The sequence below is a fragment of the Drosophila busckii genome, chromosome 2R (assembly GCF_011750605.1).
Source record: "Drosophila busckii strain San Diego stock center, stock number 13000-0081.31 chromosome 2R, ASM1175060v1, whole genome shotgun sequence".
NCBI lineage: Eukaryota > Metazoa > Arthropoda > Insecta > Diptera > Drosophilidae > Drosophila > Drosophila busckii.
Genome location: NC_046605.1, coordinates 15,760,051 through 15,773,867, shown reverse-complemented (window position 1 = coordinate 15,773,867; position 13,817 = coordinate 15,760,051). Strand labels below are relative to the sequence as shown.

Here is a 13,817-nt window from a genome sequence, read left to right as displayed (position 1 = left end):
CCAGGGCTGACAAAACTCAAGAGTTCCCGTGATAGGGAAGATCAATATTGCCGCGCGTCTGTTTTTATTCAAATCTTGAACGAAAATCTTATGAATACGCAAGGTGCAAATTCTATCTAGTTTTGAGATAAACCAATCACTAATATATTAGAACATAGTTAGATGGGAAAATATCGATATCGCGGTTGTGGTATTCTTACGTTCATTGTTTGGTCACACTGTGCATATGCTGAAAAATGGCTGACACTTTAATTGCCGAATCAAGTGATTTGTTTTAGTGGATTTGCTTGCTATTATGCTAAGCTGTGCACAAAACGCTACACAACTAGTAAACGAATGTATTTTAATGCTATGCTAATTTAATACATGTGTTAAAACACACTTAAAGGTACGTAAAATTCTCTTGAAAGTGCGGTCTCTTCTGTGCGACAGCTTGGGGAAAAAACTACTTGCATACATACATGCATAAATATGTATGTGTATGCATGTTGGTAAGAAGTAGAATACAAAAGGGCCGCGAGCGTTGTGTTCTCTTACTCCGTGTGTGAGTGCGTTTGTGTATATGTGTGCGATAGCAACAACTTGCTTGAAAAAGGCGCCAGTTTGTTGTTGCTGCAAATGAAATAATTGAAAAACTAATTATGCTTTGCTTTGTATTTTTCTAGAAAAGACTGCGCACAAATAAACGGCATACAATAACAATGATGAACAACCATTTTCAATTGCAAGCACATGAACACAACAATACGCCACAAAATGTGGCACCTCACTTTGCGGGCACAGTCACAGCTGCTCCCACAACATACAGTTTCTTAACGCAGCCAACATCCGCCGCAACAGCTCCAAATACACAGCAATGGCTAACCTATCAAATACTGCCGCCACCCCCTCCAACGCTAGCAACAAATGCCGGCAACAATATAACGCCAAGCATTAGCAGCGCTAAGCGTTACTATGCCAACGCAGGAGTAACTGCCAATGCAACCGCACATGCGCATCCCGGCAGCATTCAGATAACCAACAGCTATGCCCAACAGCAGCAGCAGCCCTCGCAAACGTTGTCAAGCCCGTTTAAGACAAATGGTATCAATAACATTCGCATTATAAGCACAACGCCAAATGTTTATAGTCTTAATAAAACAAACAACGAGCAGCTGAATCAGCTTTATGCTGCGCCTACAACAACAACTGTATCAGCAACGCCAGCCACGGTTGCCAACGAACTGTATGCTTCAGTGGGCGCCTTCTACACTGCAGCGCCGAAATTGCAAGCGCAGCCGCCGCCATTGGTGCCGGTTAGCAATCATAGCAATAGTACTAGCACTGCCGCCGCCCCACCCACTGTTGTGCTGGATCGCATAAATATCTGCATTAACAATCACTATACGGAATCAAATCTATGCCAGCCTTCGCCCATTATACCAGCTATACAGCATAAGGCATTGTTGCCGCTAATTGACAGCAGCGCTGCTGATAGCAGCTGTGGAAGCAGCTCTGTTTCCAGCAGCACAAACACAGCTAGTGCAAGTACAAGTGCTGTCATTATTATAGACGAGCCGGACTCTACCACAACCACACCGCAAACGCCGCCCACAACGCCGGAGACTTTAAGCTCGCCACATAAATCTCCCAGCAGCAGCAGCTGCCGTAGTAGCAGCAGCAGTTCACCAACAACGCAGACGCAGCTGAAGCAGAGCTTCGCTAGCGTTACGCAAAGCATACAAGAAGTCGCAGCACCACTTACACCGCCCACACCACCGACGTCAGCAGCAGCAGCAGAGGCACCATCGAGCCCCACGCCTATTAAATATGACCTGCAAGAGGATGTTTTTATCAAGTGCAACGATGGACGCTTCTATTTGGGCACAATCATAGCCCAATCTGAGAAGCAGTATCTTGTGCGCTTCGATGACAAATCGGAGCAATGGTGCGAGCCGGAAAAACTTCGAAAACTGGGCAGTGAACCCAGCAAAGCAGCCAAGCCCGCTGGACCCATGTGTGTAGCTTGCAAGCAAGCCCAAAGCGAGGATATTGTCGAAATCTGTGAACGCTGTGGACGTGGTTATCATCGTGGTTGTACCACCGAAATTGCCAATGGCGTTTGGTGTTGCAAGCGCTGCACCAAACCCATGAAGATGCAAACTACATTGTTGCAAATGGAGAGCAACAAGCCACCAGGCATCTGTCGACAACTGCCGTATCATGTAAGTTATAAAATCCAGACTGCAATAAACTTGAATATATATGTATATGTATGAATATTGCAGACAAACAAGTTAAGCTGGGATGAAAAGCATCGCGTGAATGAAGAGCAAATATATTGTTATTGTGGCAAGCCAGGCAAATTTGATCACAATATGCTGCAGTGTTGCAAGTGCCGCAACTGGTTTCATACACAATGCATGCAGAATTTTAAGCGCAAGCTGTTGCGGGGAGATATGTAAGCTTAATCATTTAAATTTCAACCACACTAGAGTTATTTATTTATAAAATTGCCTTTTGCAGATTTTTTGTATTTTGCTGTACGGTTTGTAATGATGGCGTCGAGTTTGTGCGTCGACTGCAAATTGATTGGGTTGACATGCTGCATATAACGCTTTATAATCTGCGCAAGCATCAGCATCAAAAGTATCATCATTTAATGGAGGACATTTGGCCGTTTATACTCGAGCATCGTCAACAGTTGCCCATTTGTGAGGAATGGCGTCAACTGCCCGAAACAACGCTAATGGAGCGCATTAAGCAAACGCTTAAAGAATATTCCGAGCGTTTTGTCTGCGGTCGCGAATCCAAACGTGCGCCCGCCTATTATGCCTTACGGCACAGTGGACCGCCCTTGACCCCACGCGTGTTGTTACAACCACACGAGCAGCTCAGCGATGAGCTGCTGATAAACAAGTTTAAGCTGCTCCTAATGCCCGAAGAAATGAAGCCGCATAGGAAAGATGTCTATGAGTTTCATACGGACGATGATGAGGATGAGGAGGAAATGGCTACACCAACAGCACTGGCCCAGCCAGAAGCTGAGGCTGAGGCAGACACCAGCGAAGATGAATTACCCATTAAGCAAATCATGGACAAGGTCAAGCAGCAAAGCACCAAACAGTCTGCAGTGTCTAACGTGGCTGAAGAGGTATAAATTTAAAACCCAAATGAATCTAAAACAGTGAAAAAAATTAATTTCCCGCTTATTACAGTTGTTGAGTGCGACAGTGACGCCGCGCACACCCGATCTGGCCGACGATAATGCCAATGATGGTGACGCAGGCAAGCTGTTAGCGCCAACGATTACACCGCAACAGCTGGGCAACAGTCGCAAGCGTAAGGCATTTCGTTCGTCAAAGCGTTACGATAACAGCCGCAACTGTGATCTCTCCTCTGATGAGAATTCAAGCAGCAGCCGTGGCACTAGCTCGCTGGATCTTATCATACCGCCACCAGTTAACTTTCTGGGCCGTAATAATCCATTTCTAATGGCCACGCCCAAGAAATCTGTGCAACAACGTGGCGTTGGCATTGGTGGCACTGCTGGCGTTGCTGGCATTATTAATAGCATTTTCAAACTGAAGAGCATCAAGCAGCTAAACAGCTTTGAACTGGCCAAGGCAACATCGCAACAGCCGCGCATGGTGCGCACCATAAAGCGAAGACTGAGTGCCAAAGATATTACCATTGGGCCCAATCAGGAGGTGCGCAGGCGACGCACACGACGCCTGACAACGGCCGTGGAGGTAATAATCAAAACACTTGATATAATTTAAAAACAACGTATTAAGTTTCGTTTTTTTTTTTTTGACAGGTTATCAACACTACAACTATCAATCCCATACCTAGCCACTACTTTCCCATATATGCCAAAGATTTGCAGCTACCGCCGCCAGCGCCTGCGCTGCTGCCGCCAAAGAAGCCGGCGCATGGACGATTGCTACGCCAACGGCCGCAAAAATTACGTTGCAGCTCTTCGAGCAATAGCCGCCGTAATTCAAGCAGTTCCACGACTACAAGTGGTAGCAGCCATTGTAGCGCCAACAGCAATGGACACTCGTTGTTGGATTTGAAGCAATCAGTGAATAAATACTTTGGCGGCGCCATGAATCGCATCGATGCTGGAGAGTCATTTGCTATACGCGCTACACGACGCATTGGCAACAGGCAGGTGCAGTATCTGGTGGAGTGGGTGGGCGATACAGCTGCCACAGCCCCAGCCACAACTACAACAACACATGGAAACTGAGCATTGGCCTTTAGTACGTTTACTTATTGACTATTATTATTAATTATTATCATTTTCTTGCGTTTCTTTTCACACCTAATTTATTATATAAGCCAAGAGTTTGCTGCCAGGTATTTTTTAGGCCCCCTCTTATTGTTTTGTTAATTTTTTTGAATGAAAACGCACTGCCAAAATAGCTAAATATTTCAATGATAAATATATACAACAAAAGTTTGGCATTTATAATATGCAAAAAATAACTGAATACAGGTTTTAATTGTGCAATGGCAGTTAATTGTTAATTAAGCAAAAACAAATGTAAATGTAACTGAAACTGAAAGAGAATCTTCTTAATATGGTGTAAGCTAAAATTGGCACTAGGCAAAGTATTACAATATTTAACTGCTTTTGTTTAAATCTACTGCTGAAGAAAAAAAAACGTATTAAATAATTAGGCAAACTATTTGGAAAAGCATAGTTTGCTGCTAAGTTAAGTTTCAGTTCCAAGTATATTATAGACATTATTACATACATTTTTGAAAAATATATGTACTATCTAAATTAAACATAGAATTATGTAATGCATACAAAAAAATACATAAGGTATACTGAACACAAAAAAAAACCAACCAACAAATAATTGATACAAAAAAAGTTTAGAATAGGTAATGCATACTATTTCATATAGAACTTAGTTATAGCATTATGAAATTTCCCACAAAATCAAAATCAAGTCGAACGCAAAACAAAATCTTACATATACTTGCATTGGCATTATTTACAAAAGTAACACTCACATTAAATAATAATCTATATGTATGTGTTTAATCATATTGACTTTTGAATAAATGTTTCTAAGCGCATAATCTTCCTTTCGAATTCTGTTTTAAGCGATAGTTGCTGCCATCTCTAAGCGATATTTAATAAGACCAAGTTGATACAAAACTATTTAGATCCTAGCAGGCGACGAGCGTGCCGAAATAGTCGCCCTTCGAATTTAGCCCTGTGTCAGTCTTCCTGCCACCTCTTTAGGAGACACACTAAGAAAATAAAAAATTTGGTTTTTTAGCCGAAAAAAATTAAAAAAAAAATCAATGAAATACATTTGGTTTATTTGATTCTTTATTTCGTAAAAAAAACAAAAAGGCAAAAAAAATTTTACTGTTTGATGTGAATTTGAACTAAACCAAAAAAGTTTTTAAATTTCGACCGGCGCGCTGTGATAAACAACTTCCATACATTTTGCGAATTTGTGGCTTCAGGTAAGTCTTTGAGATTCTTAGTAAACTGAATAGCAAAGGGGGCATATGTATATGTATGCATAAATTATGTACCTACAGTTATTATTTAAACATGGAAGCAACAAGAACACATAAATGGACCATATTATTAGTCAAGAAATTTATTCTGCAATTTCTAATGAAATTCACAAATTTGTTGACATTTTCAAAATGTGCTGTCAAAACAGAACGGCTGTTTTTCACTCTACACGAGGGCTGGAAAACAAACTGACTGAGCATTACCCGCTCTGCTCACACAATAGTATGGTAGATAATACTCGCTAGTTTTATATTTTTATTGTACGATAACATGCGTCAAATCGAGTCGAGTAGAGTCCGTTAAAGTGAGCGGTCGTGTTTTCGCTTAGCACACGACTTATCACATATTTTTTGTGAAGAAAAAAATATTAAAAAAATAAAAAAAAAAAATTAAAAATATAAAAAGTAACAAAAAAAAATTGTAAAAAGTAGCAAAAAATTCGAGCAAGAGTTGAAAACGTAAGTACAGACGTGACTGCAAGCTAAAAGCACAAAACGAATTGCGGAATTTTCTTATGAAATGTGACTCGTTTGCCACGCAAGATGGCGACGTAAGCTGTCGCCCCTTAAATAAAACGCAGCGAGCATGCAAGAGTTATGAACAAAGAACTAAAAGAAAATTATGTGATTTGCAAGTTAACAAGCTAATATTACTTCAGATTTTGCATGCTAACTAAAGTAAATTAATAGTTCGGTCTGTCAGAGGGTGTGTGTATGCGTGAGAGCATGTGGAAATTTTCCAACATGAGTATTGGTGTATATGTGTGAGTGTGCGTGTGAGAAAGAAGGAGCAACAACAAAGCACATGCCTACGCCGCGCAGTGTTGCCATGTCGACTATTGGGCTGTCTAACTGTCACATGCGTCAGTGTTGCCACACAGGCACACATACACTAAAAACCACGCCGCCTTATAATTTCTTTTCTTTTTGTATGTTGCTGCGTGCATGTCGTAAAGGTTTTAAAGACCCAACTGAAAAAAAAACCATGAACTTATAAAAATCTTTTTAAATATTTTAGGAGGACCTAATCACTAAAAATGGCTTCTTTATACGTGGGTGATTTGCATCAGGACATCAACGAAGCGGGCCTGTTTGAGAAATTCTCGACTGCTGGCCCAGTTTTGTCCATACGAGTGTGTCGCGATGTTGTTACACGTCGTTCTTTGGGCTATGCTTATGTTAACTTTCAGCAGCCAGCCGATGGTGAGTAATGAACAATAAATCTTAAACATATGTACCCATACAATTGTCAGGGCGCGCCATAAAAGTCAGCATAGCTAAAACACGTGTACATTTTTTTTGCACAGAAACCTACACGCACACGTAAACAGCTCTGTTGGCATGTATGTGAGTGTTAGTGTAGAATTTCCAGTTATTGTGCTCGAAAGTGAATGAGAGAAACAAAAGGGAGAGCAGCTAAACAAATAAACAGCTGGTTGTCCAGTCATAATTGAACTGGAAGTTTCTATAGCAAATTGCATTCCTCCTTATGATGCCCAAATGATTCAGTAACGACGACAAGTTCTTATCGCGTAACCAAGGCGTCAGCTTGAAGTTGGTCTGCAACTATTGTTTCCAAGCAGAGCGCTTTGCACACACACACAAGCGCACTTTTTATCTCGTTTAGTAAAACTGTGTGTGTATGTGTGTATAAACATGTGTTTATTGTTTATGCCAAACTGGCCAACGTTACGGCCTCACACACACACACGCACGCACATGCAAACAGCGAGAAGAGAGCGTACGCTTAGAGAGTGAAATTAAGTTGAAATCAAATTTAGTGAGATCAGCAATACATACTCAATTTTTTTTCTTTCTTAAAGCAGCAGCAGCTTTGATAATTTAAGCACATTTATAGGTTAAATTTGATTAGCGAATATTTGCACGTTTTTGCGATAGTATACAAAATATTTATTTCAACTCGCTTTCACTTGCTTTTTATGTATATAAATATGCAAGGCCAACCACTATACGCACATTCATTCATTTACTTAACTCTTTCTCTCCCTCCCTAAATTTATCGACTGACATGTGTAAATTCTCGCATAGTCCCGTCTTCGTAAACATGTTTCTCTATTTTGTAAACTAACTTTCACCACAACTAAATCAAAAAACAACGCAACTCTGGTTTTTGTTGATTACGAAAAGGTCGTTTACATTTTGGAAATGTTTTCGTATTTATTTTTGTTATTGAATTAAGCCAGAGCGCGCTGTGAAAGCGTAGTCATCAGTATTGTCTGCATACCGTTGAGTTTACTGAACCCTCGCTCATAATTTAGCAGCTTATACCCATTGGCTGATCAAACTTTCATATATTTTGAATCGGCTAAGATTCAAAGTTGCAAAATTAATTTGCGCAACTTACCATGTAAATGTTTGACCTTATTTTCATTTACAGAAGTAGAAACGTTACAATAGTTACAACTTGTATATTAAATAGGCAACTTCTACCCATTGGTTGGTCAAATTTTAAACCTTTTTGAGCCGACTAAGATTCATTGTTGCCAGAGTAATGTCGACTTGACTTACCATGTACTAAGGCTGCTCCACAGCCCAGCGCAGAAGTAGAAGAGTCACATTCTAATAATCTAATCCCCAGTAGGCAACTTCTACCCATTGGTTGGTCAAATTATTTTCCTTTTTGAGCCGACTAAGATTCATTGTTGCCAGAGTAATGTCGACTTGACTTACCATGTACTAAGGCTTCTCCATAGCCCAGCGCAGAAGTAGAAGAGTCACATTCTAATAATGTAATCCTCGGTAGGCAACTTCTACCCATTGGTTGGTCAAATTATTTTCCTTTTTGAGCCGACTAAGATTCAAAGTTGCCAGAGTAATGTCGACTTGACTTACCATGTACTAAGGCTGATCCATAGCCTAGCGCAGAAGTTGAAGAGTCACATTTCTTTGCAAAATCTCAGTTTTAAAGGGTAATAAAATTTTAATTTATGTAATTTAAGAACTAAGCGTATTTATCATATTACCCCAAAGAGAGGAGAAACAAATTTATTAATTTTTATTTTTGCATTCTATTGTAACAGCTGAGCGTGCATTGGATACAATGAACTTTGATTTGATACGCAATAAGCCCATACGCATTATGTGGTCGCAACGCGATCCCTCACTGCGCCGCTCCGGTGTTGGTAATGTTTTTATCAAGAATCTGGACAAGGCCATTGATAATAAGGCGATCTACGACACTTTCTCGGCCTTCGGTAATATATTAAGCTGCAAAGTTGCCACAGATGAGAAAGGTAACTCCAAGGGCTATGGCTTTGTGCATTTTGAAACTGAGGAGGCCGCCAATACGTCAATCGATAAAGTCAACGGAATGTTGCTTAACGGTAAGAAAGTCTACGTTGGCAAGTTCATACCGCGCAAGGAACGCGAGAAGGAGCTCGGCGAGAAGGCCAAACTCTTCACAAATGTCTACGTAAAGAACTTTACCGAAGACTTTGATGATGAAAAGCTGAAAGAATTCTTTGAACCATATGGCAAGATTACCAGCTACAAAGTAAGTTAAATAGTAAACAAAAAAGCGGTGCACAGCAGAGCTAACTGAATTCTTTAACTTAGGTCATGTCTAAAGAGGATGGCAAAAGCAAGGGTTTCGGTTTTGTGGCCTTTGATACCACAGAGGCTGCTGAGGCCGCTGTACAAGCGCTTAATGGTAAAGACATGGGCGAAGGCAAATCATTGTATGTTGCACGTGCCCAAAAGAAGGCCGAGCGCCAGCAAGAACTGAAGCGTAAATTCGAGGAGCTGAAGAAGAAACGCCACGAGTCAGTCTTTGGTGTGAACTTGTATGTCAAGAATCTGGATGATTCTATTGATGATGAGCGCCTGCGCAAGGAGTTCTCGCTCTATGGCACCATCACATCCGCCAAGGTAATGACCGATGAGGAGGGTCGCTCCAAGGGTTTCGGTTTCGTTTGCTTCATTTCGCCCAATGAGGCCACCTGCGCTGTCACCGAGCTGAACGGACGCGTTGTAGGCAGCAAGCCACTGTATGTGGCATTGGCCCAGCGCAAGGAGGAGCGTAAGGCACATTTGGCATCGCAGTATATGCGTCATGTCACAGGTATGCGCATGCAGCAGTTGGGACAAATCTTCCAGCCCAATGCCGCCAGCGGCTTCTTTGTGCCTACCATGCCGCCCAGCCAGCGTTTCTTCGGCCCACAGATGACACCACAAATGCGTTCCACACCACGCTGGGCACCACAAACTCGTCCGGCAACGGCGGTGCAAAGCGTGCAGGCCGGCGCTGCTTCCGCCACCGCTGGAGGCTTCCAGGGTGCAGCCGGTGCGGTGCCTACACAGTACCGCCAGTCTGCAGCCGGTGCCCGTGGCTCCCAGCCCCAGCAGGTGCAGGGCACGCATGCCGCAGCTGCTGCCGCCGCGGCCAATAATATGCGCAGCTCCGGAGCACGCGCCATTACCGGACAACAGTCTGTTGGCGCTGTGCCCATGCAAATGCCAGGCGCAGGTGGTGCTCAGCAGCGTGCGCCCAGCTACAAGTATACCGCCAATATGCGTAATCCTCCAGTGCAGCCAATGCAGCAGACGCAGCCCATGCCACAGCAGCTGCAAGGCAAAAGTAAGTCTGACAAAAATATTTTAGTTGAAGTAAATTTACAAATTGTGTTTGCATCATTTGCTGCTTGCAGACCCTGAGAAGCTTATTGCATCGCTGTTGGCCAATGCTAAGCCACAGGAGCAGAAGCAGATTCTTGGTGAGCGTTTGTATCCCATGATTGAGCGCATGCATTCCGCTTTGGCTGGCAAAATTACTGGCATGTTGCTGGAGATTGAGAACTCTGAGCTATTGCACATGCTGGAGGATCAGGAGGCACTCAAGGCCAAGGTTGAGGAAGCCGTAGCTGTGCTACAGGTTCATCGCGTCACTGACCCAACTAACTAAAGCTCGAACTACAAAAGCGGATTTCAAATTAATTTTTTTTTTATTTTAAATATCACTCGACACCCAAAATATGTAAGTTGCGCTCTCGTACCTAATCTCAAACTTAGTTTTTGTTTTTTTTATTAATTCCTATGTCTTTGTAGCTTTTTTCCCTTCACTATAAATTTTTTACACAAAACAAATATGAATTCGCTGCAATGGATGCTCAAGCAAAGAAATAACGCAGCGAATAAAGTACACAAACAAGCAAGAAGAAGGAAGCAGGAAAATGTTCTTACACAGCAAACTGGGGGCAGGAATCTGGGAATCCCCGCAGTAGCCGACTATAATTATGTTTTACCCAACGGCAGAGATCACATCTAAGATTTACACAATTTCAATCATTTAATTTCGAACGCATTTCACATACACAAACACACACAATTACGAAAGAAATTATAAAAAAAAGGAAATAATGTAAAATATCTATAAAAAGACAGGATTTTTATATGAATATCAAGTCTTTTTTAAATTGTTGAAAGGAAAGATTCATACACGAGAAAAAACTATGTACACATCTTATATTCTATATATATATATATCAAATAGATATAAAATCTATTTCTTTTTTCTTTGTTTTCTTAAATTGAAAACATGTTTATTTTGTATGCGTTAAGTAATTAGAAAAAATAAGAAATTGGAGTAAATTTTTGAAGTCCTTTAAGCAGTCGGCAAGTTGCAGCTTGTTACATTAACATACAAACACGCTATCATATTTGAAGCCACTTTCTTTACATTCAATACGACGCAAACATGTAATTTTTTCTTTTATTTAATATGTGAAAAATAACTTGGGGAAAAAACTAAGAAAAAACAATACAAAAAAATTGCAAAAAATGTTAAAATCAATAAAAACGAAAAAATGTAAAAGTAAAATCAAGATCGATGTAGAGCAGAAGAAAAATATATATACCAACAACCGCAAGAATATGAAAGTCAAGTTTTTGCTACTTTAAAAAGAAAATCAACAACAACAACAAAGTGTTGAGAAAAATACAATTTTAAAAAGAAAATACACAAGAAAAAACAAAAAAATCAAGCAAAAAAATTGTAAAACAAAAAATTACCAAAAAAAATACATATAAAATAAAAATATATGAAATATACAAATACAAGAGAAGCGCTAAAGCGCAGAAAAAAACACGAAGAGATGAGAATTTTGAACGGAGATCATGTAAGAAGAAAGAAACATTTATGTTTTATTATCAACAAAAAGAAGAAAAACAAAAATTGTTTATTAAAAATTTGCATATATTCAAAAAATTACAAAGAATGTCAAGTAGGGAACGCGAACGCCAAGGTTTTTATTATTTGCGGATCGTTAGTTGAAAAAAAAACAAATGTTTTTAAATGGCAAAAGTATAAAGCCTCATGCACCAATTCGTGTGCACAGAAATTAATATATTTTTATTAAACAAACATGAATAAAAACAAGCAAAAAAATCTTTGAAACATTTGCAAAATACAAAAACATTTATACGCAAAAAATTGCATCTTAAAAAGCAAACTATAACAAGGAAATACATATAAACTAAACCCGATTTGGAATATTTAAGATTTTTGAGAATTTTGCTGAAGACTTTCAAGCAAACAGCGATAAACTTTTACTTTTTATCACACAAAACATACATTTATAATATATAGCAATATATTAACTAAAATCTTTAATTTGCGAAATTCAGATCAGGTTGACATCAAAATAAAACGCAACCTTTGTACACCCAAAACAAATATTAAATGAAATAAAATTCCACTTCGGCAAAAAACAATCCCAACAGTATTATTTTTGGTGGGCACCTGGTTAAGATATAATATAATAAGATAATTTTAACTCGATACGATAACAGACCCAACAGTCTATTATTTTTGGTGGGCACCTGGGCTCAACTTTTACGTGGGTAAGATCAAAATATCGTAAATTTGGTGAAGTTATAATATAATAAACTAGTTTCAACTCGATACGGGATGGAATTAACAAACTAAGCTCAAAATTTTGTTATTTGCTGAAATTTCGAAAATTTCCCTAAGCTTCTAATCTGTGATTGGTACGTGACTCAATTTCGATTAAGTGTAATTTTTATGTTGCATGTACATGTGTATTAGTTATATATGTAATGCGTGATTTTTTATAATATTATATAACACCTTTAGCATGTGTTTTAATTTAAACAAATTTTATTTATGCTAGTATAACAATTGTCGCTACTGTGGCCTTAGTAAATATAAATGGCAAAGGGATTTAATAAATATTAAAACGATAAAGTATGCTTCTTAAAGCTATAGGTATGACTGAGAAAATTGTCATATTTGGTTGAGTCAAGTCAATAGTTTTTAATAGTGTCAAATGTACATATGTAGATGAACTTAATCCTCATCATCATCATCATCGCTGGGGACAAACAAATCATTTTCTTCTAGAAAGTTGGCAACGTTTTTGCTTATGGTTGCGCCCACAAACAGTCCAGGAATCACTGCACAAATAATTGCAAAAAGGCCAAATCTGAAAAATACAAATAGAATATTTATTTTACACTATATACAAATGCACACACATACATATGTATGTATGTATATATTCGCAAATGTCTACTTACGGAACCTCATTTGGTTTTGGCTTAAAGGCACCGCTGCGAAAATAAACACCAGACATGTGACGAGAATTTTGATTTTCAATCAAATTATTGTTACTGCCAATTTGGCGTGCAATTCTTTGCAATGTCATCAAACGAGAGGAAACCATTGTTAATTTGCTTAAAATGTCACCTTTACTTTACTATTTACTAAGTGCAGTATTTAATTTAGTATTTAATTGGGGCAAGCAGTGTATACTGAAACTTGCACGTATAATCCACAGCAATATTCGATAAGCGCCCCAAGCATGTTGCACAGCTGAGATTTTGAAATTGTTAAATGCGCCAAACACTCAACACAAAATCTCTGATCTCTGATGACACTGTGGTGCTTCAAGGTCTAAAGTAAAAGCTTAATTAAGCAGAAATAATTGGCAATGTTTATTTTTTTTTTTTTACATAAAATTGCTTTTATTTTGTTGCTCATTTTACATTTTTTGTGTTTATGGGCGCGTGTAATCATTGCAGAGCGGAATACATTAATAGGTATAAATATATATAATTTTTCTGCAACTACTGTGTATTCTCTTTTATACACCGATTACACATATATGCGTGTATTTATAATTGCTTAAATTATAAAGGCTTTGTTGTCCTTTACGTTTACAAAAGGGTTTGTTTGTTACTAATCATATTGATATTGTTTTATACGGTATATAAAATATATAAAATGCATATAAAAAAAACTTGAATGA

The 13,817-nt window shown here is 39.1% G+C and overlaps 3 protein-coding genes across 4 annotated transcripts; 2 read left to right on the top strand and 1 right to left on the bottom strand.

Moving 5' to 3' along the window:
- The first annotated feature begins 161 nt into the window (after positions 1-161).
- Positions 162-4,857, top strand: LOC108596289 (polycomb protein Pcl). Its single transcript, XM_017981878.2, has 6 exons — positions 162-388; positions 666-2,204; positions 2,268-2,440; positions 2,506-3,114; positions 3,206-3,731; positions 3,800-4,857. Exons 2-6 carry the CDS (start codon positions 702-704, stop codon positions 4,232-4,234), a joined length of 3,246 nt encoding a protein of 1,081 aa, XP_017837367.1. The 5' UTR covers positions 162-388; positions 666-701; the 3' UTR covers positions 4,235-4,857.
- Positions 4,858-5,375: 518 nt separating this feature from the next.
- LOC108596288 (polyadenylate-binding protein) lies at positions 5,376-10,688 on the top strand. Of its 2 annotated transcripts, none has more exons than XM_017981877.2 (6): positions 5,376-5,475; positions 6,551-6,735; positions 8,574-9,046; positions 9,109-10,129; positions 10,200-10,525; positions 10,597-10,688. In XM_017981877.2, the coding sequence occupies exons 2-5, from the start codon at positions 6,570-6,572 to the stop codon at positions 10,451-10,453; spliced, it is 1,914 nt and encodes a 637-aa protein (XP_017837366.1). In that variant the 5' UTR covers positions 5,376-5,475; positions 6,551-6,569; the 3' UTR covers positions 10,454-10,525; positions 10,597-10,688. The 2 variants fall into 2 exon arrangements, with proteins under 2 accessions (XP_017837366.1, XP_017837365.1); XM_017981876.2 differs by lacking the exon at positions 5,376-5,475 and adding an exon at positions 5,852-5,991.
- Positions 10,689-12,655: 1,967 nt separating this feature from the next.
- Positions 12,656-13,273, bottom strand: LOC108596290 (essential MCU regulator, mitochondrial). Its single transcript, XM_017981879.2, has 2 exons — positions 13,087-13,273; positions 12,656-12,992 (listed from the first exon to the last, which is right to left on the bottom strand). The coding sequence occupies exons 1-2, from the start codon at positions 13,230-13,232 to the stop codon at positions 12,857-12,859; spliced, it is 282 nt and encodes a 93-aa protein (XP_017837368.1). The 5' UTR covers positions 13,233-13,273; the 3' UTR covers positions 12,656-12,856.
- Between the last annotated feature and the right edge of the window lie 544 nt (positions 13,274-13,817).